Source organism: Aureococcus anophagefferens (genome assembly GCF_000186865.1).
Source record: "Aureococcus anophagefferens unplaced genomic scaffold AURANscaffold_7, whole genome shotgun sequence".
NCBI classification, from domain to species: domain Eukaryota; class Pelagophyceae; order Pelagomonadales; family Pelagomonadaceae; genus Aureococcus; species Aureococcus anophagefferens.
Genome location: NW_008705567.1, coordinates 1,361,680 through 1,387,722, shown reverse-complemented (window position 1 = coordinate 1,387,722; position 26,043 = coordinate 1,361,680). Strand labels below are relative to the sequence as shown.

Sequence of the window (26,043 nt, the reverse complement as noted above, 5' to 3'; positions counted from 1 at the left end):
GAGCTGCTACGTCTTCTCCCAGGACTGGGCGCTCGCGTCGCGCTTCCAGTACGGCACGACGTCCGGCTCCTTCGTCGTCAACGACGTTCTCGTGCAGGGCTCGAACCACGCGCTGCCCTTCGGGGGCGTCGGGCCCTCGGGCATGGGCGCGTACCACGGCGAGCACTCCTTCAGGGCGCACTCGCACCAGAAGGCCGTGCTCTACAAGACGCCCTACCTCGACCTCGACGCGCGCTACCCGCCCTACTCGCCCCTGCGCGCCTGGACGCTCGGCACGGTCCAGGCCGTCCGCTCCGCGAACGCGATCCTCGCCGTCCAGCTCGGCCTCTTCGCCGTCGCCGCCGCGGGGCTCTGGGCCGCGTGCCCGGCCCTCGGCGAGGAGCTCGCCCTCCTCCTCGCCTACCTCCGGTCCCGCGCCGAGGCGCGCCTCTGATGCGGCCGGGGTGCGTTCTCCCTAAACGCCGCTCCGACCTTTGCACTTCTAGAGAGGAGCGAGAGCACGACCGGGAGGACTCCGGGGAATCGGATCACTTGCCTGGTGGCCCCTCCACGTGTGAAACAAGCAACACACAAGTTTTTATGCACAACACAAACCCGACATCAGATCCGCGCGATGGGCTCCGCCTCGACGGCGCCGGCCTCGACCGGGACGTCCCCCCCGCCGCCTTCCTTCGGGCTCCGCGGCGTGACCAGCCCCGACAGCGAGCGGCGGACGTCGAGGAGGCCGCGCCGCGAGTTCCGGGAGCAGGAGCGCAAGTCGTCGCCGCTAAAGTTGGCCACGATGATCAGCCAGACCGCGACCAGAAGCGTGGACGCGAGGAGCACGACGAGGAGGCTCGCGAACACCTTGCCCGAGAAGACACCGTCGTGCTGCCCGAGATTGTCCGTCGCGAACACCATCATCGCGTAGAAGAAGACGAGGACGAGCTCCGTCTGCGCGACCTCCGAGACGACGCCGTCGTCCTCCTCGACGTAGGGCTCGTAGTGGCTGAAGACGCGGTAGGAGATGAGGCTGCCGAGGAGCCCGATGGCGATCTGGGAGATGGAATCGGGCACGAACATGGACAGGCACCCCGTGAGGAAGATGCGGCGGGAGACCTCGTAGACCATGAACATGAAGCAGCTCGGTTTGAACTCCTCGTAGAGGAACCGCATGCTCTCCAGCGTCGGGTCGTTCGCCCGCGCCTCGAGCTTCTGGAACTGGACCATCGATTCCGCGTGCCGCTCGAGCGCCTCGTGAAGGAAGTCCTCGTCCTCCTGGTTCGCCGCGTGGGCTCCCGCTTCGCCGATGGTCCGTCCTGAAGGCGTTCGAACCGTTTGCGGGCGCACGTCGGGGTTCAGCCGCCGCCGCAGCCGCCAGAGCAGGCACGCGAAGCCGAGGGGCACGCCGACGGGGTAGGCGAGGATCGAGAACAGCACGTAGGGCAGCCACGCCTCGTACGACGGGCTGTCGCAGCTGATCGTCGGGTCGATGCGCAGCACGTTGACGCCGTCGCCGTAGCCGCCGTCGTACTTGGCGCACGCGAAGTACCGCAGACAGTACGACGACGTCGAGGGCACGAGGACGTAGAGCGTGAAGAGGACCCAATAGGAAGCCCTGGAGAGGATCGCACCCCGCCGCGACCGATCCACGCACGCATAACGCAGCCCGAATCCGACCGCGATCAACGTGACGAAGACGACGGGGAGCAGGGTCACGAAGAGGAGCTTGCGGAAATAATTGAACTGGCCGAAGCACTCCGTTTTGGCGAAGCTGATGAAGCTTAGATTCACGACGGATCCAAGCTTCAGGGCCTCTTCGAAGATGGCGGGGAAGCGCACTTGCGGGAGCGACCACGGGATGCTGCACGCGATCTGGTACGTCGCGATGACGATCTTCGCTTTCGTCATGACGTTCTGCTTCATGGACCGTCCCGACGCCTCGTCGTCCTCGGCGCTGTGTGTGTCGCTGCCGGCGCCCTCTCCGTCTTCATCATGTTCGTAATACTCCTCAAGCTTTTCCCGCAAGACCATTTCGGCTGCATCGCCCTTGATACCGCCGTGAATGACAGCGCGAATTGTTTCGACCCCGTGACCCAAAACGGTGAAGAAGCCAAACTTGCGCATCGCAACGACGAGGCACGCGCCGACAAATAGGACGGCCAGCACGGTCCCGATGATGTTGTCCCCGCGGGCCTCGATCTTGTTGCCGCAGTCCACGCAGCGGTTCGCGGCCGTGTCGTAGAAGTAGTGGGCCTCGCACGCGCCGCAGAGCGGGCCCTTGTGGCCGCGCGCGCACGAGCTGTTGGCTCCGCCCTTGCACGACCCGTCGAGAATGCATTCGTAGATCGACGTCGCGTCGATCGACGCGCGCCAGAAATTTTTCTTCAGGTCCATCGTCTCCAAGGTCGTGCGCGCGCCCTGGGGACAGGTCGCGCACGTCTCGACGCCGCCTTCGCACGCGTCGTCGCACTCGACGCAGCACTCCTTGCACTGCAGCGGCTGTCCGTTTTCGTCAAGGAGCTTCTCCTCGGCGTGCTTGGCGTACCTTCTCGAGTCCCAGTAGTAGGCCTCGCGGCACGCGTCGCAGTAGGTCTTGCATGAGGTGATATTAACAATTTCATGTTCGGCACAACCGTGCACCCGGTCAGGGCAATGGCCGTTTTTGCGATGGCCCGTGCGCGCGAACGCGGCCGTCCCTATTCACGAAAACTTTAATCAGGGACGACGTCGAGGTGCTGGACGAGGCGCGTCTTCCAGTTCCGCGCGTCCGTGTGCGTCGCCGCGTGCCGCGACAGCGCGACGGGCTCGAACCGCACATCGGGCAGCGCGCCGCGGAAGGCCGCGGCGCCCGCGCGGAGCGGGTTCGTCGCGCAGAGCACGTGCGAGCCGCGCGCGCGCGCCTCGAGGACCCGCGCGGCGACGGCCTCCGCGAGGCTCTCTTCGTAGGTGAGGTCCGCGAAGGCGACGACGTCCGCCGGCGGGAGCGGCGCCGCACTCGCGACGTCGAAGCTCTCCACCTCCACCGCGAGGCCCTGGTCCTCGGCGGCGGCGGCGACGAGGCGCAGCGGGACCGGGTTCACGTCCGCGGCGACGACGCGTTTCGCGCCCGCGCGGGCCGCGGCGAGCGCGACGACGCCGCAGCCGCAGCCGACGTCGAGGACCGTCCGGTTCGCCGCGGCCGCCGCGACGCGCGGCGCGAGCTCGAGGCCGCAGGGCCAGACGCGGCCGCCCGTCGCGTCGCCGTCGCGCGCCGCGCCCCAGGTGTTGGCCAGCGCGTAGACGCCGACGCCGCAGACCTCGAGGGGCGCCACGGCGAAGTCGTCGATGCGCGTCCGAGTGAGCAGCGCGGCCGTGCCGGCGAGCGCTCGGACCCGCAGCGCGGCGACGGCGCACAGGAGCAAAAGCATATGCCGTGCTCAGGCGGTGCTCAGACGCTGCAGCGCTCCGGCAAGCAGGCCAAAACTCGAGCACATTGCGAGCTCTCGATTTTGTTGTACTTCATGGTGCTGTCAACGTCGAGACGTCGGCGCCCCGAGCTGCGTCCTCGCGCCGCGCCCGCAGCCCGCCGTCACGCCGTGCCGTCGGGCCGACCAGACTCGTGCCCCCACAAGTACCACCGCTAGCGCGCTTAGGACGACGCGCGGAGGAGGCGGGAGACCCAGGCTCGGTCGTCGTCGCGGAGGAGGTCGGCGTCCCCCGCGCCGATGATCCAGGTGCGCGTCGCGTCGAGGGCAGGCACGACGAAGGCGGCCTTGGACGCGTCGGCGTCGCCCCCGAGCGCGGCGAAGAGCTTCCCGGCTTCGCGGCGCGTCGCGACGCCCGCGGCGGGCACGGGCGACGCGTCGGCGTCGAGGTCGCGGGAGCCCCCGTCGAGGAGGAGGACCGCGCCGGTCCGCGCGTCGAGGAGCGCGACGAACGTCGCCTCCGGGATCGCGGCGCGGACCGCCGCCGCGGCCCACGGAGCGTCGCCGGGCGCGTCGGCGGCGACCGCCGCCGCGGCTCTGGGAGCGCGGGCGGCGACGGAGGCCCCGTCCGCCGCCGCGCCCGCGTCGCGGGCCTTGGGCCGCGGGACGTAGGGGGCGAGGATCCCCACGGCGGCGACGAACGCGATCGCCTCGGACGCTCGGACCGACGGCGCCGCGTCGCCGCCGAGCGCGACGCTCAGCGCGACGAGGCCGACGAGGCCGCCGCCGAGGGCGACGCGCAGCTTCGTGCCCTCGAGGCCGGGCACGAAGAAACCGCCGCCCCGCTCGATCGCCGCCGACGGGCGGATGTAAAACCCCTTGGCCTGCTTCCCGATGGCCTCCTCGTCCTTGGACGCGCCCAGGCGCCCGACCGCAGGCCGCGCCACGCCCACGGGCGCGAACCCGCGCACCACCGCGCCAACCACGATAAGCGACGTGGAGAGGCGCATGGTCGGTCACTCACTCAGGCGTTGCAGCGCGCTGAGGCAGGCCAAAGCTGTGCTCATCAGTGCGCAAGAGCCGGCTCTTGCTGCATGCTGAGCTCGATGTTGTACTTCATGATGCCGTCGCAGAGCTGCCGGCGGGCCTGGGCGGGGCTGCGTCGTCGCGCCGCGCCCGCGCCGAGACTCTTGCTTGTCGCGCCGACCAGACGCTTGCTCGTCAAAAAAAATGGCCCACAAGTACCACCTCGATCCCGACCGCAAGGTCGACGCGTCGGCGCCGGGCCTCGGCAACCACCACACGCTCTTCGACTTCGAGACCATGTCGGAGTACTACGCCAAGGCCGTCTACGTCGACGGCACGCCGGAGGCGCTCGGCGAGACGCTGCACCCAAACATCGAGCTGACCGTCGACGGCGCCGTCCGCGGGACGACGCGCGCCGCGTTCGTCGACGCGATGGCGGCGCTCCGCGCGCCGCTGACCGACGCGGCGGCGGACTACGCGGACTGGCGCGACCTGCACGTCTACGTGACGACCTGCGACGTCACGGCGACGGACGCCGCGGGCGCGCGCGTGACCTTCGCGAACACGCTCGTCTTCGGCGACCCGCCGGAGCACAAGATCGTCGCGTGGCGCGTCGAGACTAAAACAGGGTGATCCACTCAGGGCGCGCGGATGTGCGGCGGGAGGAGCCCGGCCGCGCGGAGGTCGGCCCAGAGCGCGCCGGGGATGGGGCGGCGCATGGACGCGACGTTGGACCGCACCTCCGCGGGCGACTTGCCGCCGGGGATCACCGACGCGACGGCCGGGTGGCCCAGCGGGAACTGGAGCGCGGCCGCGACGAGGGGGACGCCGTGCCGTTTGCAGATCGCCTCGATGCGCCGCGCGGTCGCGCGGACGTCGTCGCTCGCGGGCCGGTAGTTGTACATGGCTGTTCCGCGCGGCGGGTCGGGCCCCGTGGCGAGGATGCCCGACGAGAAGGGCCCGCCGATGACCACGGCCACGCCGCGCTTCTCGCACTCGTCCAAAATGCCCGCGGCGCTGAAGTTGAGCAGGCTGTAGCAGTTGGCGATGAGCAGGAAGTCGAGGCCCCGGCCGCCGGGCGCCTCGTCGCCCAGCGCGAAGAGTTGATTGACGTAGTCCGCGTTGTAGGCCGCCTTCGCCGCGGCGTCCTCGCCGGCCTCGTCGGCGTTGACGCCCGCGCCGAAGGCCCGGATCGCGCCCGACGCGCGCAGCTCGCAGAGCGCCGCGAAGCCCGACGACGCCAGCGCGTCGAGGTGGCGCTTCGTCGTCGCGGCGCCCGTCGGGTCGTCGGCGCTCTTGTGCGCGTTGGGCTCGAGGTCGTGGATGACGAGCGACTCGACGCGCGCGAGGCCCGTGCGCTGGAGCGAGTCGCGGAGCTGCGTTTTGAACGCGGCGCCCGAGTAGTCGAAGGTCACGGAGAAGTGCGCGCCGTGCTTCCAGCCCCGCCGCGGCCCGCCGCCCAGGTCCGGCTCGAGGGTCCGCCCGACCTTCGTGTTGAGCGCGAAGGACGCGCGGTCCGCGCGCGCGAGGCCCAGGCCGAAGCGCGCCTCCGAGAGGCCGCAGCCGTACCAGGGCGCCGTGTCGTAGAACTGGATGCCGCCGTCGAGGGAGGTGCGGAGAGTCGCCAGGGCCGACTCGTGGGTCGTCTCCACGTACAGGTCGCCCAGCGACGCGCCGCCGCAGCCGAGGACCGTCACCTCCAGGCCCGGCGCGAGGCGCCGCTTTTCGAGCGGCGGGGGCGCGGCCTTCTTCGACCGCCGCTGCCAGCGGTAGAGCGCGACGAGGCCCAGGGACGCGCCGGCGGCGAGGGCGAGTTGTTTCTTCGTGTCCATGGCTGCCCCGAGTGATTTAGCGAGCGTTCAAGATCTTGATGCACTGAACCGTGCCACACCTGGGTCAAATTCTTCAAACCGGCATGGCTGCGACGCCGCAAGAGGGCGCCGGCGGCGCGCCCAACGAAGCCACCAATGGCAATTCACCACCCACGGTCGCGCCGAGCGAAGCGGACTCGGACTCGAGCGCCGTCGTCGTCGACGCGCCGCCGGCGTCGCCCGCGTCCGACGACGGCTCCGAGGCGTCGGCCGTGCTCGTGGCGGCGACGCCGCGGCCCGACGCCGACGAGGAGCAGTCGTCGACGACGCCGACGCCGCGGCGGCCCGGCGCCGACGAGGCGACGTCGTCGTCGACGACGCCGACGCCGCGGCGGCCGGCGCCGCGGGCGCCCGTCGAGGAGGAGCCCGGCTGGCTCGCGGAGCCGGAGCCGGCGCCGCGCGGCGTCGAGCTGCCGCGCTGGCGCCGCTGCGTCGAGGGAACCGAGGCCGGCTGCCTGCCGTCGGGCCTGCTGGCCCTGAGCCGCGCGCGCGGCGGCTACGGGTCCGTCGCCGCGGTGGACGCGCCGGAGCCGCCGCCGCCGCCGCCGCCGCCGCGGCCGCGCATGGCGACGGTGCGCCTGCTCGCGGCGTCGGGCCTCGGACCGGACGCCGTCGCGCGGATCGGCGAGCGGCGCGCGCGCGCGGGCGCGGCCGGCTGCTGCTGGGAGGACGGCGCCTTCCGCGTCGACGCGACCGCCGGCGGCGCGCTCCACGTCGACGTCGGCGGCGCGTCCGTGCGCGTCGACGTCAGCGGCGCCGCGGGCGCGGGGCCGCTCTGGTACGCCGCGATCGGGCCCGACGGCGCCGCGGGCCGCGTCGCGGCCGTCGTCGACGTGGACGAGGACGACGCGGGCGACGACGACGACGGCGCGGCCGCGGAGGACGCGCGGAAAGTCGCGGACGCGATCTTCGAGGCGTTCGACAGCGACGGCGACGGCCGGCTCTCGCGCGCGGACGCGCGGCGGCTCGTGCGCCAGCTTTTGGCCGTCGGCGGCAACGTGCGCACGCTCGCGGGCGACGGCCGCGCCGGCTGGCTGACGGCGTGCGTCCGCGTGCCCGACAGGGCAGGACAAGGGTGATTCAACGTCGCTTCAACGTGAGTGTTCCGCGCGCGCGCGTTCCGGAAAAATCATCCACGCTGCGAGACCGTCCCGAGAGATGATCGCTCGTCCAAAAATCAGCCGAAACGAGTGGAAATCGGCCGAGAGAGGAGCCTTTGAAGTTGGGAATTTCGCACTCTTGTCCTGCCCAGGTGCCCGACGAGGACCTCTGCCGCTACGTGCTCCACCGCCACTGCCTGCTCCGCGTCTGCTACGGCGGCGTGGGCCTCGCGAAGAAGAGCCACTGGCACTCGCGCCTCGTCCTCGTCCTCGTGTCGCTGCTGTGGTCCCTAGCGGCGAACGCGCTCGTCTCCGCGCTGCTCGTGCCGGCCTGGGACCGCGTGAGCCAGGTCATCGCGATCACGCTCGTCGACGCCTTCGGCGTGTCGGCCCTGACGCTCTGCTTCTACGCGGTCCACAGCGACGCCTGCGTCGGCAACTGCAGCGCCGCGTGCGCGCTGAACGTGCCCGCGGTCGTGACGACGGCGCTGAGCGTCGTGCTGCTCGTGCTGCTGCTCGTGTCCCTGCCGAGCGCGGAGTTGCGCCTCGTCTGCGGCTCCTTCTTCCCCATCTGGGGCACGGCGCGCGTCACGGAGCTCTTCAAGCTCGGCACGTTCTGGGCGCTCCAGGTGCAATACGGCGCCTACCGGCGGCCCGACCCGTCCCTCGTCCGCGCGGACCCGTACCTCGCGAAGCTCGAGCGGCTCCAGCGCCGCGGCGCCGCGGACGTCGTCTGACGGCGCGCGCCGTAGCAAACGTGGACTTAGCGGGGGTTTCGAAGGGGGGGGAGGCTTTCGGCCTAGAGGAGGTTGGAGATGAGCTTGCCGACGCCCGAGGCGATGCTGCCGGCGCCGGAGCCGACGGCGCCCGCGGCGTCGCCGGCGACGCCGCCGACGGTGCCCGCGGCGCCCGCGGACCACTGGCCGACGTCGACGGCCGCGCCCCCGGCCCATCCCGCCGCGTCGCCGCCGAAGTTCGCCGCGGCGCCGCCCGCGCCGGCGCCCCACTGGCCGACGTCCTGCGCGGCGCCGGCGCCCCACTGGCCCACGTCGCCCGCGGCGCCGGCGCCCCACTGGCCCGCGTCCATGCCGGCGGCGGCGCCCCACTGCGTCGCGTCCTGCGCGGCGTTGCCGCCCCAGTTCGCGGCGCCGTTGGCCGCGCCCGCGCCCCACTGGCCGACGTCGCCCGCGGCGTTGCCGATGGCCGGCGCGGCCTGGTTCGTCGCGAACTGGGACACGTCGTTCGCCGCGCCGACGGTCCACTGGCCCGCCGTGCCCGCGGCGTTGCCGATGGCCGGCGCGGCCTGGTTCGTGCCCCAGGACGCGACGTCGCCCGCGGCGCCGCCGATGGCCGGCGCGGCCTGGTTCGTCGCGAACTGGGACACGTCGTTCGCCGCGCCGACGGTCCACTGACCCGCCGTGCCCGCCGCGTTGCCGATGGCCGGCGCGGCCTGGTTCGTCGCGAAGCGGGAGACGTCGTTCGCCGCGCCGACGGTCCACTGGCCCGCGGCGCCCGCGGCCTGGCCGACGCCCCCGCCGGAGACCCACTGGCCCGCGTCGTTGACGCCGGCGGAGATCTGGTCCGCGTTCTGCACGGCGAGGACGCCGCCCGCGCCCGCCGCCGCCGCGACGCCGACGGCGCCGAAGGCCACGGCCGCGTTCGTCGCCGTCGACGACCCTTTGCCGCCCTGCTGCTGCTGCTGCTGCTGCTGCTGGGGCTTGGGCTGGCCCGGCGCCCCGGGGGGCGGCCCGCCGCGCATCGCGGGCTGCTGGCCGACGACGTGGGGCTGCCCGCCGGCGCCCGCGAAGGGGTGCGCGGTGGGAGCGAAGCCGCCCGGCGCCGCGCCGTAGCCCGGCTGCATGGGCTGGCCGTAGCCCGGCATGGGCCGCGCCGCGGGCTGGCCCATGCCGTAGGACGCCGGGCCCGGCACGACGGGCCGGCCGTAGGGCCCCCACTCGCCGCGGACGACGACGGACGAGTCGTCGCGCAGGTTCACGGCGATCACGCCCGTCGACGGCACGTCCGGGTGCGCCGCCGTGCGCGCCGCGTGGCCCCACCGAATCTCCGTGGGCGTGTTGGGGATGACGACGGTGCCGCCGTCGGGCGCGTTGGCGATGGCCGCGGCGATGCCCCGGCACGCGGCCGTCGGCAAGACCTGCCAGCCCGCGGGGCCCTGGAGCGCGAAGGCCGTGCAGGCCCAGAGCTGGGGGCGCACGACGCGCGTGTTGTCACTCGCCGTGTTCACCTGGACCATGCCCGTGTCCGGCGCCGTGGCCATCTTGCGCGACGTCGCGAAGTCGCCGAAGCGGACCTCGAAGGGGCCCCCGGGCAGCTTCGCGGCGCCGTTGGGGTTCTGGCCGAGGGCCACGGCGATGAGCACGCTCTGCTCGGGGGCGTAGCGGTGCCAGGTGCCCTGGTCGTCCCGGTGCTCGAAGGCCGCCGTGACGCCGTCGTTGGCCACCTGCTGCCGCAGGGCCGCGAGGAAGCGCCGCAGGTGGACGGCCTCGGCCCGCGCCGCGTTGTAGTCGACGAGGTCGCTCCCGTCCGCGGGCTTCATGGCCTCGGCGTCGAGCGTCGGCCCGAACTGGGCGCTGGCGGCGGCGCCCATGCTGCTTTTTTACCGAGAGCAGTAGTGCGAGGATTGCTGGGAACAAGCACAATGCCAAGGGCTGCGTTGCGCCTGATACGAAGAGGTCGATGGGGCTGCTCAAGTGAAGACCCTGGTCTTGAAGTGGCTGCGGCGAGGGAAGCATGTTTGCTCCTTCTGCGCGGCTGGGCCGAGCCCTCTGCGTCGCGGCCACGGCCGCGGCCTGGAGCCGCGGCGGCGCGCCCCCCGTGCGGTCGCAGTCGATCCGTCGCGCGGCGGACGACGGGGCGCCCCTGCCGACCGTCGAGGAGGCGATCGCCGGCGCCGAGGGCTACGACGGCCCGGGCATCGTCGACCCCTACTACATGCACCCGGACACGTACCCCATGCTCCACGACTGGACGGCGGAGCGCTTCGACTGCGACCTCGAGAGCGGCGGCTACGCCGAGTGGGTCATCCCGGGGGAGGCGTTCGTCTTCGCGCGGTTCCTCAAGGACGGCGAGAAGTCGCGGGCCCTGCGGCGGACGCTGCACCTGGACCACCTCTTCTGGGCGCGCGAGAGCGCCATCGTCGCGGACCGCGACGGCGGCCCGCGGGTCTACGCGGCGCAGGCCGCGCAGGACGACCGCGGCGACGTCGTCGCGTCGGTCGTCGCCGTCGTCGGCGGCGACGCGGCGTCCGCCGCGCCCCTCGTCGCCGCGGACCCGCTCGTGCGCGCCGGCGTCTTCGACGAGGCGCGGAGCGGCGCCTACCACTGGACCATCGCCGGCGACCCCTACCTCCAGGCCGACGTCTGGCCCGACGGCGAGAGCCCGTACCTCCACCTCAAGCTCGACGCCCAACCCGGCGCGAACGCGCGCGGGGCGACGCGCGAGAAGCACCTGAGCTTCCTGCGCAAGACGCGGCGCACGATGCGCGCGGGGCCCCTGCGGCCCCTCGGCGACGCGGCCGGCGCGCCCGTCGGGTCGCTCGTCTACGCGTTCCACGCGTCCCGCGGCGCCGCGCTCGACTGGGCCGCCGCGGACCCGTACGTGGACGCGGGCGTCTTCGGCGACGGGGTCCAGCCGCTGGCCGCGGCGACGTACTGCGAGCTCGACGTCACGGGCACGCAGCTCACGCGGCCGCCGCCGTTGAACGAGCTGCCCGACCCGCTGCTCCAGCGCCTCGTCGACGCGGACCTCGTGACGCTCGAGGAGCGGCAGGTGCAGCGCATCGAGGCGGACCCGAAGACGGGCGAGTTCGTGCGCTACAACATCACGACGACGGACCCGCGCGTGCTCTCGAACGTCGACGTCGACGACGGCCTCATGGCGACGTTCGCGTCGACGCCCAAGGCGCTCCGCGCGAAGAAGGCCCGCGAGAAGAAGAAGGCCTTGGAGGAGGAGGACGCCCTCGCGGCGCTGAGCGGGGCCGAGGGCGACGACGCCGCCGAAAACGACGACGGCGACCTCCCCGACGAGTTCTAGGAAAGGGCGTTCCTAGTCACGCTTAGCTCGCGCCCGCCGCGGGGACGTCGCGCCGCCAGGGGTCCGCGTCGCTCGACGCGTCGAGCAGCCCCGCGTGGCGGTAGCGGTTGAGCTGCGTGGCGACGCCCTCGACGCCGCCGCAGTGGACGTAGCACACGTCCCGGCCGGCGAGCGCGGCGCCGTCGAGCGCGGCGAGGAGCGCGTCCCATGCCCGGGGCGCGTAGACGAGGTCGACGTGGAGCCCCGCGTCGGCGAGCTCGCGCCAGAGCTCCAGGTCGCGCGCCGCGGGCGCGCCGAAGCGGCCGCCGGCCGGCGCGGGGAGGACCGCGGGGAGCGTCCCGTCGCCGCCCGTGCGCCCGTCCAGGCTGTTCATCTGCCGCTCGAGCTCCGCCGCGGACGTCGCGCAGGGCACGACGTGCACCGCGACGCCCGGCGCGACGGCCGCGAGGCGCCGCGCGAGAAAGAGAGCCGTCGTCCCGGTCCCGCCCGGGACGACGACGGCCGCGTCGCCCGCGAGCTCCGCGGCGAGCTCGTCGGCGAGCATGGATACGCCGACCTCGGCGTCGCCGCAGGCGCCGCCCTGGGGCACGAAGCGGATGGCGCCGTCCTCGGGCACGCCCGCGGCGTCCGCGGCGTCTCGGAGTACGGCGCCGCGGAAGCGCGCGTCGTCGACGCAGCGCCGGTAGTCCGCGGCCTTGAGCGGCACGAGCTCGACGCCCAACGCGAGGGCGCGCGCGTAGTTGCCCGCGGGCGTGTGCCGCAGCCAGCGCGGCACCGGCTTGCACAAATAGACGAACGGCAGGCCTCGCGCGCGGCAGAGCGCGGCGAGCGACGGCAGCGCGTTCGACTGGTGGCCGCCGAGGCTCGCGACGGCGGCGACGCGGTCGCCGGGGCCCTCGGCGGCGAAGCCGTAGAGCTTCCGCGCCTTGTTCCCGCTCACGCCGCCGCCGTAGGCGTGCGTCAACCGGTACTGATCATCGCGCTTCACGAGGATCTCGCGGCCCCGCACGACGTGGCGCGTGATGCGCGACGGCGGCGGCGGCGTCAGGGATGAGCTCAAGGTCGCGCAGTCGTTCGACGCGTCCGCGGAGGGCGAGTGCCCGGGCCTCACGAGGATCTCGCGGCCCCGCACGACGTGGCGCGTGATGCGCGACGGCGGCGGTGGTGTCAGGGACGATGCGTAGCGCACGAGCGTCGTCACCAGCGCGAGCATCGATCGCATTGTGGCTCAAGCGCGGCCCATGTTGTGCTTGCCGCAGAAATCGGCGGCGCGATGGCTCTGGTTGCAGTCGGGCCGCGGCCCATGCGCGCCGGACCCATGGCCGCAGCCTGTCTCATTCTGCTCTGCGTACACAATGCCAACGCGCTCGCACTCCAGCGCACGACCAGCGCCCTCCGCATGTCCACAACAACACCAGAAACGCAGCGAGCGACGGACCCCTACCGCGCCCTGAAGAATCGCCACAGCCCCGGCGTCGTGCTCATCGACGGCGACAACTGCCGCGGCAAGTCGCGGTGGCAGTTCTCCGCCGCGGACATGAGCAGCCGCGTGCTCGCGGCGGCCGCCGGCGGGCGCTTCGGCGGCGATGGCGTCGACGCGGTGCTGTTCCTCGACCACGGCGAGGCGCGCGAGTGCGTCGTGCGCGACGGCGGCGCCGTCGCCTTCGCGGGCCGGCGCGCGACGGCCGACGACGTCATGGTCGACGCCGTCGAGTGGTGGCTCGACCGGGGCCGGAGCGTCGTCGTCGTGACGTCGGATTTCGGGCTCCGCCAGCGAGCGAACTACCACGCGGCGCGCTTCGCGCGGGGCAACGGGCCCGGGGGCAAGGCGTCGGACCACGTGCGCTTCGTCGCCGCCGAGGCCCTCGTCGAGGCCTTCGAGGGCGAGGCGCCGCCCGCGCCGCGGGCCTACGAGCGGCCCTTCGCGGACGCGCTGGACCGTCTCGCGGAGCACGTGCTCACGGCGCCGTCGAGCGTCCGCGCGCGGAAGCGGCGCCGCGCGGGCCGGCGCGCGCCCGGGGACGTCGTCGGGTCGCCCCTGGGCAAGGAGCAGACCTGGATGCGCGTCGTCATGGCCGAGAAGCTCCGGTGGTTGTTGCGGACGGCGGGCGACGCGCCGCGCGCGTGCGACGGCGAGCTCGTCGCCTTCCAGGCGGCCTTCCGCGACGACGACGACGACGGCGACGACGCGCCGCCCAAGGTGCTCCAGCACCGGCTCACGGACAAGAAGCACCGCCACGAGCTGCTGCGCTTCGCGGACGCGCTGCGAAGACCGCGAACCGAGGACGGCGACGACGACGCGGCGCCGCCGGTGGCCACGGCCGTGCCCGAGCCGCCGAGGGAGACGAACCCGGCGAACAACCGGCGGCTCCGGCGGTCGACGCGGCGCAAGGCGAAGCGGCTCCAGGACGTCCGCGGCGTCGCCGCCGCCGCCGCGAGCGACGCGGGCCCGAAGACGAAGGCGCTCCTCGCGGACCGGGACGACCTCGAGCGCGCGCTCCGCGCCTGGCTCCGGTCCGACGACGACGACGCCGGCGTCGCCGCGGAGGACCCCGCGGCGAGGTAGCGCGCGCGTTTTACTGAGTTATAAACTAGCCATCGAATGTCCCGCCGCGGCTCTTCATAATTTCCACGAGGCGATCCCAAGTCTCAGTGCCGTATTCAAGCAGGTCTGCGTCCAAATCATCTTCATATTCGGCGTCCAACCATTCATGGTAAAAGACCTGTGTGCGTGAGTCGCGCGAGCGCGCGACAAAAGTACGCCGGAATCCGCGCGTCTTTCAGATTCTCCATCGACGTGACGAGGCGCAAGACTTGCGTCGCGCTCGTATGCGTGAGCTCTATATGAGTCAGTGTATCGCGGATCGGACTCGCGAGAAGGACGTCGACGACCGCGGTGGACTCGAACTCCATGTGATTGTGACCAAGTATGAGAGTCTTCAGCGGGAAGTTTTGGCACACGGCCTCCAGCCCGGAAGTTTCGAAGAAAAATCCAAGCTCCAAAGTCGTGATTGTAGGCCGCGTGCGGAAGAGCGTTCGGTAGAAGGAAGGCGAGGCGAGCTCTCTCTCGTCTGGGTCCGACGGATCGTAAAAAGTCCGAGGGAGGTGCAGATCCTGTAGCTTGGGACAGGCTGCGACGAGTGCAAGAACTGTCGAAGCGAGAGTTGCATTCCAATCAAATTTGAGACAAGTCATGCGCGAAGGGAGCGACGTCCGCAGCAGGCACTCGACCAACTCCGGCTCCACCACACAATTCTCAAAGTCACATTCCTCTGCTTTCAGACAGCGCTCAGCAGATTCTGCGATTCTATCGAAGGCTTTTGGGACATACTGTCCGTTGACGTTGGAGCCTCGGGCAACCCACCCAAAACGAAGAACTGGGATGTTGGGAAAGTGCATTGCGAAAGCTTCCGCCTCACACATCCCGGCCCTCGGCAAGGAGACTTCATTCAGTAATGGACACACCCGGCCGATCTCTGCGACAAGATTCCTATCAAGCGGTGTGCGACCATGGGGGTAAAGAGTGAGCCAGACAAGCCGCGGGTTCGCCCGGCACATCTCGAGAATCCAAGCGTCAGGCATGACTAGTGAAGAGATCGTGAGACTCTCCAAACTCCGGGGGCTGATGGCCTTCTGGAATACGCAGGCCGCCTCGAGCATCATCGTGTTCTTATCTTCGGACCAATCCTCCGCGCTTACGGTGAGCTTTTTACAGCCGCCGCCGAAAACGCGTCCGAGCGCCGCGGCTTTTTCGACTGACATTTTGGCTGGCTCTATCTTTTTCGTCTTATGGTTGTAAAAGGTACCGGCATTAAGCCAAATCTCACGGCAGTGGGGGTGTTGCCTGGCTGCGAGCTGGACGGCGTCCCTCGCGGCGCTGGAGACGGCACGAATTGGGAGCAGGGTTTTGCGATTCCAATGTGTCACACTCGTCCAACCTATAACATTAGCGAGGAGATCCTGCGACAGGGAGTCCATCACACCTACGACGAGAGGGGCACTAGCGTCAGGCGGCGCGATGGCAATGCCGCTCCTCCTCACGGTGCTCTCCACAAGTGTGGCGAAATTTCAATTTTTAATCGGCGATCAAATCTAGGTTCCACTTTACTGCCGTAATTCGCCGGCGAGTGCGAGTTTGCTTGCTTTGCCGGAGTCGTCGCGAGTTTTCCCGTTTGCCGCAACTCGACTTGCCGGCGCCGCTAGTTGCGGGAAACGGCGAGTTTCTGTGGTAAATTGAAGTAAAGTTTCACCTCAACTTGAAGTAAACTACGATATAACTGGCTGCCAAGCCCCTACACAACCAGCGCCGTCCTCGCAGGAGGAACCGCGAAGCGCCGTAATATCCGCGCCAATGAAGCAGAGTTGATTTCGGTCGTTCCCGCGCGTCACGCGCGCCGCGTAGTACGCGGGACGCCACGGCTTGAAGGGCCTCTCGGCCGCCGAAAAACCGGCCCGCCGGCAAACTCGCCGGCGGCAAATCACCGGCAAAGTCAAACTCGAAAAACTCGCCCCTGGAGCGGCAAAGTTTTTACGGTAAAATGGAACCTAGGATCAAATGACGCCTCAAATGGCATCGACGCCTGCATCACGACCAAGGCCTAAGCCGCAGCAGCCTGCAAGCCGCTCTGCCCCACATCCACGAGTAAGCTCCAGGATAGTATAGTCCGCTGTCGCGCCTCCGACCCACCCGCGACGGCCCAGCTCAGGCTGGTTTTACTCACAGCTTGGCCTTGATGGCGGCCTCGAGCTTCGCCGTCTCGGCGATGAACGCGTTGATGCCCTCGGCGAGCTTCGTCGTCGTCGCCATGTCGCCGTTGACCGCGAGGCGGAACGCGCTCTCGTCGAGCGGGAGCGCGCCGTCCGCGCAGGCCGCGGCGGCGGCCGCGGGCTCGAGGTTCCGCGGCACGGGCGCGTCGGACCCCTGGAGAAGGTCGAGGAAGGCCGGCGGGATGGTCATGCGGTCCGTGCCCGCGAGCGCGAGGATCTCGTCGACGGCGAACGCCGGGTCGCCCGTCCCCCGGCTCGGCCGCCACGACGCGGGCATGCAGATCGTGCCGTGGCCGTGCTTCTTGTAGTAGGCGTAGATCCGCGAGACCTCGACGACGCCCGGGTCGTCGGCGGGCTCGTAGGTCGGTTCGCCGCCGTTCGCCGAGTGCCAGTCCTTGACGCGGCCCGGGAACGGCGAGATGAGCCGCGCGCCCGCCTGCGCCGCGGCGACGGCCTGCGCGAAGCCGAAGATGAGCGTGATGTTGCACGTGATGCCCTCCTTCTCGAGGATCTCCGCGGCCTTGATGCCCTCCCACGTGCCCGCGAGTTTCACGAGCACGCGGCTCCGGTCGACGCCGGCCGCCTCGTACATCGCTATGATCCGCCGCGCGCGCCGCACGGACTCGTCCGTGTCGAAGGACGCGCGGATGTCGACCTCCGTCGACACGTAGCCGGGCACGAGCTTGACGATCTCGAGGCCGAGCTCGACCGCGAGCCGGTCCATCGCGAGCGCGACGACGTCGTCGTCGCCCGCGTGCTCTTTCGCGTAGGCGATGGCCGCGTCGACGAACGCGACGTAGCGCGCGTCGCCGGACGTGCCGGCCTGCGCGACGAAGAGCGGGTTCGTCGTCGCGTCCGTGACGAGGCCCGTGTCGGCATACTTTGCGATGACGTCGAGGTCGCCGGTGTCGATGGACAGCGTCGTCATCTCCGCGAGCTGCTCGAGCTGCGACGCGCGCAGGGCCGCCGCGGTCGCGCGGCGCGGCGCGGGCAGCGTGAAGGCTGTCGCCGTCGCGACGAGGGAGGCAAGTAGCAGCACCATCGTCGAGCAGGATCGATCGAGCCGGTTTAGCCACAGCGCGCTGCGCGAGATGGCAGCCCTCGCGGAGGCCGTCGACGACCTAAAAATCGCAAATGAGCCGCGCGCCGACGTCGCGAACCACGTGCGGTTCCTGCGCATGCACCTGCGCATGCTGCCGCAGCCCTACCTGTCGCTGGACACGTCGCGCATGACGGCGCTCTATTTCTGCGTCGTGGGCCTCGACATCCTCGGCGAGCTCGAGAACGAGCTCAAGGCCGACGAGCGCGCGGCCATGATCGACTGGATCTACGGCCTCCAGGTCGACGACGGCGGCCACGGCGGCTTCCGCGGGTCGGGCTGGGCCGGAGGGCCGCTCGGCGCGGCACGCGCGGCCGCGGCGCCCGCGCACGACCTGGACCGGCCGCACCTGGCCATGACCTACACGGCCCTCGCGACGCTCCTGACCTTGGGCGACGACCTCGGCCGCGTCGACGGCGCCGCCGTCGCGCGCGGCGTCGGCCGCGCGGCCGCCGGCGACGGGTCCTTCGCCGCCGCCGCCGTCGGCTGCGAGCGGGACCTGCGCTTCGTCTTCTGCGCCTGCGCCGTGTCGCGGCTCGTCGGCGACTTTTCGGGCGTCGACGCGGCGGCGACGCTGCGCCACATCGGCGCGTGCCAGGCCTACGACGGCGGTTTAGGGCTCGCGCCCGGCGGCGAGTCGCACGGCGGGTCGACGTACTGCGGCATCGCCGCGCGCGCGCTGCTCCTCGACGGCGCCGCGGCGACCACGGCGGCCGGCGTCGACGCCGACGCCGCCGTGGCCTGGTGCGCGAGGCGCCACGACGGCCGCGGCGTCGTCGGACGCACGAACAAGCCGCCCGACTCGTGCTACGCGTACTGGGTCGGCGCGGCGCTGCGCTGCCTCGGCGCGCGCCACCTCGTCGACACGACCGTGCCCTTTGTGTTGTCCTGCGAGAACAGGAAGATGGGCGGCTTCGCGAAGTACCCCGAGGACACGCCGCCGGACCTGCTCCACGCGTTCTACAGCCTCTCGTCCCTGTCCTGGACGGACCCGCGGTTCCGCGCTGTGGACCCCATGCTCGGCATCTGCGCCCACCGCCTCCCGCCGCGCTAGTACGGTCTCTTTTGTTTCGTGACCGTTACGCCGCGCGTCCACCTCGCGCGGGTCGTTTTTGCCCCCTCAGCTCTGCTGGAGGCTCCGGGCGAGGTCGTCGGCGACGCGGCGCGCGCAGGCCGAGTAGGCGTCGACGAGCTTCGCGCACTTGAGGACGTCGCCGCCCTTGTTGTCCTCGTAGCACTTGAGGACGTCGCGCTCCTCGGCGAGGCACCGCGGCACGGGCGGCGGCCGCACGAAGTCGTACTTGCTGTGGAGCAGCGCGACCTGGGCCTTGACGTGGTCCAGCTGCGACGCCTCGGCCTCGCGGAGCTCGCGCTCGCGGGCCTCGAGGAGCCCGCGGCGCTCGCTCTCCCACGCCGCGCTCGCCGCGAGGACGCGCTCCGCCGTCGCCACGGTCACGCGCCGCTCCACCTCCGCCTCGAGCGCTTTCTGCTGCTCGTCGACGAGCCGGCTCTGGCGCTGCGCGCTCAGCGTCTCCGCGAGGCCGCTCTCGACGGAGATGGTCCCGCTCGGCGCCGCCGGGCCCTCGGGCGCCGGCGGGCCTGCGCTCCGCGACAGGCGGCCGCCCATGGCTCGAGCGTCGCCGAGCGCGTGCGAGCGCAAATGGGCCACGCGCAGGGGACGCTGCCCAGCGCGCGCGAGAGGCTGCGGCAGCGCGAGTGCGGGCTCTTGCAGCCACTGCCGCCGGCGAGTCGCGGTCCAAGCCGGGGATCGGCGCCGCCCGCCGCCTGGCGCGCCGGCAGCGCCACTTGCAGCGCCGGTAGGCCTGCCGGTGCGCCAGCGGCGCCGCGGGCGCCATGAAGGGCCGCGCGGACAGCAGCCGGCACGCGACGTCTGCCTGGCGCGGCACACCAACCTCGTTACCACTTCGCCTCGGGGATGACGCGCTTCCCGGCGATGCCGTCGTCGTGGTAGTGGGGCTGGCGGAGGCCGTCGTTGTACTGGCGCTGGAACCAGCGCTTGCAGTGGCTGTCCTCGCGGCCGTGGGCCGCGTGCTTGTCGTGGCGCCGCTTGACGTCCTCCTCGAGGCGCGAGTAGAAGTCGGAGTGGTCGTTGTCGTCCGCGGCGCCGCGGCGCCGCGTGAAGATGGAGGGCTGGAACGTGCACTCGTCGAGGTCGTCGCGCGGGTCGCCGTGGTCGAGCGCCGCGGGCCCGGACCGCGCGAGGCCGGCGCGGTCGTCGGCGTGGTCGCGGCGGCGGACGAGGTCCGCCTCGAGGCGCTCGTAGAACGCGTCCCACGCGTACTCGGACTGGCGCTCGGGGAAGAGGGGCTCCGTGACGACGCGGCCGTCGCGGAAGACGCGCTTCGCGCCGACGGACCGCCCGTGGTCGACGTCCCGGGCGAGCGCGTCCATCTTGCACTCGGCCTCGCGCCGCCGCGCCTCGACGGACTCGAGGAAGCCGTCGATGTCGCCCTTGTTCTTGCGGGTATACGCGACGGCGCACTCGACGCAGCGGTCCCGCTTCTCCTCGACCTCGTCGTAGGACTGCACGGCGCCGCAGCTCGGGCAGACCTTCTTGTCGAGCTTGACGTCGTAGTTCGCCTTGCCGATAGCCGCCTCCTTCTCGCGGCGGACCTTGCGCGTCCACGCGTCCTGGCGCTGGATGAAGTTGTCGGTTTTAGCTTCCGCGTCCGGGCCCTCGCCGTCGCTGCTCTCCTTGACCTCGGAGTTGGGGTCCTTGCGCGTCTTGGGCCGGAAGACGCAGTGGCGCGCGTCGCCGTAGGACCCGTGCCGCGCGAGGCGCCGCGCCTCGGCCGTCCGCGGCCGATCCTTCCCGTCGTCGTCGCGGCACGACGGCCGGCTGGCCTTGCCCGTCGCGAGGCGCGCGAGGGCCTTGTCCCGGAGCCGCGCGGACCGCTTCTTCGCCGGGTTGAAGTCGACGCTCCGCGCTAAAAGCGTCCGCTGGAGCTTGCTGACCCGCGGCCGCGACCGGTCGCGCCGGTCCGCGCGGAGGCTCCGCTCCGCGAGGAAGCGGTCCCGGCCGTAGCGGCCCTCGATCCAGGGCGCGCCGTCGACGCCCGGGTGCCGCGCGGGCGACGGCTCGCCGTCGGAGTCGGACGCCGCGTCTTCCCGCGCGTCGGCCGCGAGCCCCGCGGCCGCCGCGGCCGCCGCGTCGCCGTCCGTCGCCGCCGCCGCGCTCCGCAGCGCGTCCTTGACGGCCGCCGCGTCCTCCGCCGCCGCCTCGCGCATGTGGGCCTCCGCGCGCGCGACGGCCTCGCGGTTCAGGTCCTGCGCGGCGGCCCGGAGGCCCGCGGCCGCGAGCGCGTCCGTCGACGACTCGAGGTCCCGCGCGGCCGCGGCGAGGTTCTCCGCCGCGTTGACCGACGCCATGGACTCCGTCTTCTTGAGGGCCGCGGCGGCGGCGAAGAGCTTGTTCGTCGACCGCTGCGACTCCTCGAGCGACGTCAGCTGGTCGCCCGCCTCCGCGGCGGCCGCGGGCGCCGGCGCGGGCGCGGCGGGGGTCGGGGCCGGCGCCGGGGCCGGCGCGGCGGGGGTCGGGGCCGGGGCCGGGGCCGACGCGGACGCTTTGATGAGGGCTTCCGCGACCTTGGTCTCCTTCTCGCCGTCGTCGTAATCGACGTTGTAGGTCCCGTCGCCGTTGTCCGCGGCGATGATGCCGGCGTAGTACTTCGGCTTGCCTCGGTAGCGCGCCTCGACCTTCGCGCCGACGGCGAAGGCGCCGCCCGTGCCCGTCGCCGCCGGCGCCGCCGCGGACGCTTTGATGAGCGCCTCTGCGACCTTGGTCTCCTTCTCGCCGTCGTCGTAGTCGATGTTGTAGGTCCCGTCGCCGTTGTCCACGGCGATGACGCCGGCGTAGAACTTCGACTTGCCGCGATATCTCGCCTCGACCTTGGCGCCGACGGGGAAGGCGCCGCCCTTTCCGGCAGCCGGCGCGGGCGCCGCCGCGGACGCTTTGATGAGCGCCTCCGCGACCTTCGACTCCTTCTCGCCGTCGTCGTAGTCGATGTTGTACGTGCCGTCGCCGTTGTTCACGGCGATGACGCCGGCGTAGTACTTCGATTTTCCCCGGTAGCGGGCTTCGACCTTGGCGCCGACAGCGAACGCGCCGCCCTTTCCAGGGGCCGGCACGGCGGCCGCGCTCGCTTTGATGAGCGCCTCTGCGACCTTCGACTCCTTCTCGCCGTCGTCGTAGTCGATGTCGTAGGTACCGTCGCCGTTATCCTTTGCGATGACGCCGGCGTAGTACTTCGACTTGCCGCGGTAGCGCGCCTCGACCTTGGCGCCGACAGCGAACGCGCCGCCCGTGCCCGTCGCCGCCGGCGCCGGCGCGGCCGCGGACGCTTTGATGAGCGCCTCGGCGACCTTGGTCTCCTTCTCGCCGTCGTCGTAGTCGATGTTGTAGGTCCCGTCGCCGTTGTCCGTCGCGATCACGCCGGCGTAGTACTTCGATTTTCCCCGGTACTTTGCTTCGACCTTGGCGCCGACAGCGAACGCGCCGCCCGTGCCCGTCGCCGCGGGCGCGGCCGCGCTCGCTTTGATCAGCGCCTCTGCGACCTTGGTCTCCTTCTCGCCGTCGTCGTAGTCGATGTTGTACGTGCCGTCGCCGTTGTCCACGGCGATGACGCCGGCGTAGTACTTCGACTTGCCGCGATATCTCGCCTCGACCTTGGCGCCGACGGGAAAGGCGCCGCCCTTTCCGGCAGCCGGCGCGGGCGCCGCCGCGGACGCTTTGATTAGTGCCTCGGCCACTTTCGTCTCCTTCTCGCCATCATCGTAATCGATGTTGTAGGTCCCGTCGCCGTTATCCGTCGCGATCACGCCGGCGTAGAATTTCGATTTTCCCCGGTAACGAGCATCGACCTTGGCGCCGACTGCGAACGCGCCGCCCGTGCCCGTCGCCGCCGGCGCGGGCGCGGCCGCGCTCGCTTTGATCAGCGCCTCTGCGACCTTCGTCTCCTTCTCGCCATCGTCGTAATCGATGTTGTACGTCCCGTCGCCGTTGTCCGTCGCGATCACGCCGGCGTAGTACTTCGACTTGCCCCGGTACTTTGCTTCGACCTTGGCGCCGACGGCGAACGCGCCACCCTTTCCCGCAGCCGGCGCCGGCGCCGCCGCGGACGCTTTGATGAGCGCCTCTGCGACCTTCGACTCCTTCTCGCCGTCGTCGTAGTCGATGTTGTAGGTCCCGTCGCCGTTGTCCGTCGCAATCACGCCAGCGTAGTACTTCGACTTGCCCCGGTAGCGCGCCTCGACCTTGGCGCCCACCGCAAAGGCGCCGCCCTTTCCAGCGGCTGGCGCGGCCGCGGCCGCGGACGCTTTGATTAGTGCCTCTGCGACCTTGGTCTCCTTCTCGCCGTCGTCGTAGTCGATGTTGTAGGTCCCGTCGCCGTTGTCCGTCGCAATCACGCCGGCGTAGTACTTCGCCTTGCCTCGGTAGCGCGCCTCGACCTTGGCGCCGACGGCGAAGGCGCCGCCCTTTCCAGCGGCTGGCGCGGCCGCGGCCGCGGCCGCGCTCGCTTTGATGAGCGCCTCTGCGACCTTCGACTCCTTCTCGCCGTCGTCGTAGTCGATGTCGTAGGTACCATCGCCGTTATCCTTTGCGATCACGCCAGCGTAGTACTTCGGCTTGCCGCGGTAGCGCGCCTCGACCTTCGCGCCCACCGCAAAAGCGCCGCCCGTGCCCGTCGCAGCAGGCGCCGCCGCGGACGCTTTGATGAGCGCCTCGGCGACGTTCGACTCCTTCTCGCCGTCGTCGTAGTCGATGTCGTAGGTACCATCGCCGTTATCCTTTGCGATCACGCCAGCGTAGTACTTCGGCTTGCCGCGGTAGCGCGCCTCGACCTTCGCGCCCACCGCAAAAGCGCCGCCCGTGCCCGTCGCAGCAGGCGCCGCCGCGCTCGCTTTGATGAGCGCCTCGGCCACCTTCGACTCCTTCTCGCCGTCGTCGTAGTCGATGTCGTAGGTCCCGTCGCCGTTATCCTTGGCGATCACGCCGGCGTAGTACTTCGACTTGCCGCGGTAGCGCGCCTCGACCTTGGCGCCCACCGCAAAGGCGCCGCCCGTGCCCGTCGCCGCCGGCGCCGCCGCGGACGCTTTGATGAGCGCCTCGGCGACGTTCGACTCCTTCTCGCCGTCGTCGTAGTCGATGTCGTAGGTGCCGTCGCCGTTGTCCTTGGCGACCTTGCCCGGGTAGAGCTTCGACTTGCCCCGGTAGCGCGCCTGCACCGCGGCGCCGACGGCGAAGGCGCCGCCGGCGCCGGCGCCGCCGAGGGGCCGGATGAGGGCCTCGATGACGTTGGCCTCGCTCTCGCCGTCGTCGTAGGCGATGTCGTAGGAGCCGTCGTCGTTGGCCTTGGCGATCTTGCCCGGGTAGAACTTGCTCTTGCCGCGGTAGCGCGCCTCGACGCGCGCGCCCGCGGCGTGCTTGCCCTTGCGCGGGGACCGGCGCGGCGAGCCGCCGGCCGGCCGCACGAACTCCTTGACGACGCCCGACTCGCGGTCGCCGTCGTCGTAGGCGACGTCGAAGGTGCCGTCGTCGTGGGCCTTGGAGATCTTGCCCGGGTACCACTTGCGGCCGCCGTTGTGGCGCGCCTCGACGGCGGCGCCGACGGCGAGCGCGTCCTTCTTCGACGGCGTGTTCACCGACGGGAAGTCCACGGCGCCGCTCTGGCTCATGGAGAAGTCCAGCGAGTTGTCCATGCCGCCGGCGCGACACCGCGCGCGGGCGCCCCTACACGGGCAGCCCAACCGAAAGCTTGAAACGGAATGTTACCTGCAGCCTAGGTTCCACTTTACTGCCGTAATTCGCCGGCGAGTGCGAGTTTGCTTGCTTTGCCGGAGTCGTCGCGAGTTTTTGCGTTTGCCGCAGCTCGATTTGCCGGCGCCGCTACTTGGGGAAACGGCGAGTTTCCGTGGTACATTGAAGTAAAGTTGTACCTCAACTTGAAGCAAACTACGATAAATTGGCTGCCAAGCCCCTCACACAACCAGCGCCGTCATCGCAGGAGGAACCGCGAAGCGCCGTAATATCCGCGCCAATAAAGCAGAGCTTATTTCGGTCATTTCCGCGCGTCACGCGCGCCGCGTAGTACGCGGGACGCCACGGCTTGAAGGGCCTCTCGGCCGCCGGAAAACCGGCCCGCCGGCAAACTCGCCGGCGGCAAATCACCGGCAAAGTCAAACTCGAAAAACTCGCCCCTGGAGCGGCAAAGTTTTTACGGTAAAATGGAACCCAGCCTGCAGCGTCGCCCTAGGTCAGATCCGGGAGCTCGTCGTCGTCGTCGTCGGGCGGCGGCGGGAGGTCCGCGACCTTGGGCGGCGCCGGCGCCGGCGCCGCGGCGGGCCGCGGGAGGCGCTTCGCCAGATTCGCGACGTCCGCGTCGAGGGACTGGAGCGCGGGGCTCGCGAGCGCGTCGTCGAACGCGTCGCCGTCGCCCGACTGCGGGATGCCCGGCTTGAAGGCCACGAGCAGGTCCTCGGCGGCCTTGGCCTGGGACGAGGACGCGAAGCCCGGGTGGCCCAGCGCCGTCATGAAGGCGCCGTCCGCGGCGTCGACGTCCGCTCGGTTCGCCAGATGCAAAACGACGGACGCGCCGAGCGTCCGGTAGAGCGCGGGCCCGGGGTCCAGGTTGGCGTCCGCCAGGGCCTTGACGTGCTTGGACACCGTGGAGATGGCGTCGTCCAAGAGGCCCCGCCGCGCGTACCAGCCCAGCGCCTTGCGCGCGACGTCCGGCTGGCACGCGTGCCCCGACGCCGCGTCCGCGTAGTCCAGCGCCGCGGCCACGAGGTCCATGGCCCGCGTCGGCGCCGCGCGCTGGTCGAGCGTCTCCGTGCCGCAGCGCAGCGCCGTCTCCGCCGCCCGCAGCGCCTCGCCCGCGTCGGCCCACGCGGCCGCCGCGCGACCGCCGAAGTCGGCCCTCTGCGCGTCGTCGAGCGCGAGCTTGCTCGCCTTCTCGAGCTCCGCCGCCGCCGTGTGGTGCGCGGCGACGTCCGGCGACGCGTGGCAGGCCGCGGCCTTGCCGTAGGCCGCGACGGCGAGCGGGCGCGCCTTGGCGGACGCGTAGGCGGCCGCGGCCGCGGCGTACTTTGGCGCGGCGAAGAGCGGGTTCGGCTTCTTGGCCATGAGGCCCGCGAAGCCCGTCTTCCTCGGAGGCATGAGCGCCTCGGCCTCGGCGAAGAGCGCGTCGCCCTTGGACCGCAGGGCCGCCTCCTGCTCCTTCTTCTTGGCGACGGCGGCCGCGGACGGGCCGCCGAGGGACAGCGGCGCCTTTTGCGTCGCCTTCTTCTTCTGCGGGGGCGGGGCCTTGCCGTCGCTCTTGGAGGCGAACAAGGCGTTGCGGTTGTCGGTGTAGGAGGCCATCGCGCTGCGCGTGGGTCGGCGGCGGCGGCCGACGGCGCGAGGAAGAGGCGCAAGGCGGCGCTCGAGCTGCCCTTGCCACAAGGATGCATCGCGGGGCCTTGACGGCATCTTGAACAGCGGCTGCTCCGCTCCGAGCCGCGCGAGCCGTGCGACAGTCTTGCCGTCTCGTCCATTAGAACAGCATGCGCTCTGTTGTTGCCCTCATGTGCGCCGCGACGGCGTCGGCCTTCGTGCCCCGCTCTGTTGTTGTCCCCGCCCGTATGTCGCCGCTGCGCGTCGACGCCGACTGCGTCGAGAGCGAGAGCTGCTCCGTCGAGGAACTCGCGGACTTGCTCGCGGACGTCAAGTCGAAGGCGGCGGA

At 71.2% G+C, this 26,043-nt stretch overlaps 7 protein-coding genes across 7 annotated transcripts in view; 4 read left to right on the top strand and 3 right to left on the bottom strand.

The window, feature by feature from the left end:
* AURANDRAFT_71484 (hypothetical protein) overlaps window positions 1-433 on the top strand; it is a gene marked incomplete at both ends in the record, with an annotated part of 7,538 nt that extends 7,105 nt beyond the window's left edge. The window contains one exon of the mRNA XM_009038052.1: window positions 23-433. Within this exon, the coding sequence (XP_009036300.1) occupies window positions 23-433 (411 nt within the window). The remainder of the gene's footprint in view (window positions 1-22) is intronic.
* A 2,260-nt stretch (window positions 434-2,693) lies between these two features.
* AURANDRAFT_63581 (hypothetical protein) lies at window positions 2,694-9,940 on the bottom strand (the record flags this gene model as incomplete). The annotated part of the gene is made up of 6 exons (XM_009037881.1): window positions 2,694-3,278; window positions 3,641-4,294; window positions 5,153-6,246; window positions 6,302-6,303; window positions 7,794-8,026; window positions 8,246-9,940. 6 exons carry the CDS (start codon window positions 9,938-9,940, stop codon window positions 2,694-2,696), a joined length of 4,263 nt encoding a protein of 1,420 aa, XP_009036129.1.
* A 194-nt stretch (window positions 9,941-10,134) lies between these two features.
* Window positions 10,135-11,436, top strand: AURANDRAFT_63580 (hypothetical protein; the record flags this gene model as incomplete). The annotated part of the gene is made up of 1 exon (XM_009038053.1): window positions 10,135-11,436. The coding sequence occupies one exon, from the start codon at window positions 10,135-10,137 to the stop codon at window positions 11,434-11,436; it is 1,302 nt and encodes a 433-aa protein (XP_009036301.1).
* Window positions 11,437-12,706: 1,270 nt separating this feature from the next.
* On the top strand, window positions 12,707-14,037 carry AURANDRAFT_71483 (expressed protein; the record flags this gene model as incomplete). The annotated part of the gene is made up of 1 exon (XM_009038054.1): window positions 12,707-14,037. A coding segment is annotated over one exon (1,313 nt), but the record flags the coding sequence as incomplete, so codon positions are not given.
* A 2,116-nt stretch (window positions 14,038-16,153) lies between these two features.
* AURANDRAFT_58948 (hypothetical protein) lies at window positions 16,154-17,131 on the bottom strand (the record flags this gene model as incomplete). Its single annotated transcript, XM_009037880.1, has 1 exon — window positions 16,154-17,131. One exon carries the CDS (start codon window positions 17,129-17,131, stop codon window positions 16,154-16,156), a length of 978 nt encoding a protein of 325 aa, XP_009036128.1.
* A 628-nt stretch (window positions 17,132-17,759) lies between these two features.
* Window positions 17,760-18,275, top strand: AURANDRAFT_7375 (hypothetical protein; the record flags this gene model as incomplete). The annotated part of the gene is made up of 1 exon (XM_009037750.1): window positions 17,760-18,275. A coding segment is annotated over one exon (516 nt), but the record flags the coding sequence as incomplete, so codon positions are not given.
* A 147-nt stretch (window positions 18,276-18,422) lies between these two features.
* AURANDRAFT_63577 (hypothetical protein) lies at window positions 18,423-24,022 on the bottom strand (the record flags this gene model as incomplete). The annotated part of the gene is made up of 2 exons (XM_009037879.1): window positions 18,423-18,906; window positions 19,224-24,022. The coding sequence occupies 2 exons, from the start codon at window positions 24,020-24,022 to the stop codon at window positions 18,423-18,425; spliced, it is 5,283 nt and encodes a 1,760-aa protein (XP_009036127.1).
* Window positions 24,023-26,043: the final 2,021 nt, after the last annotated feature.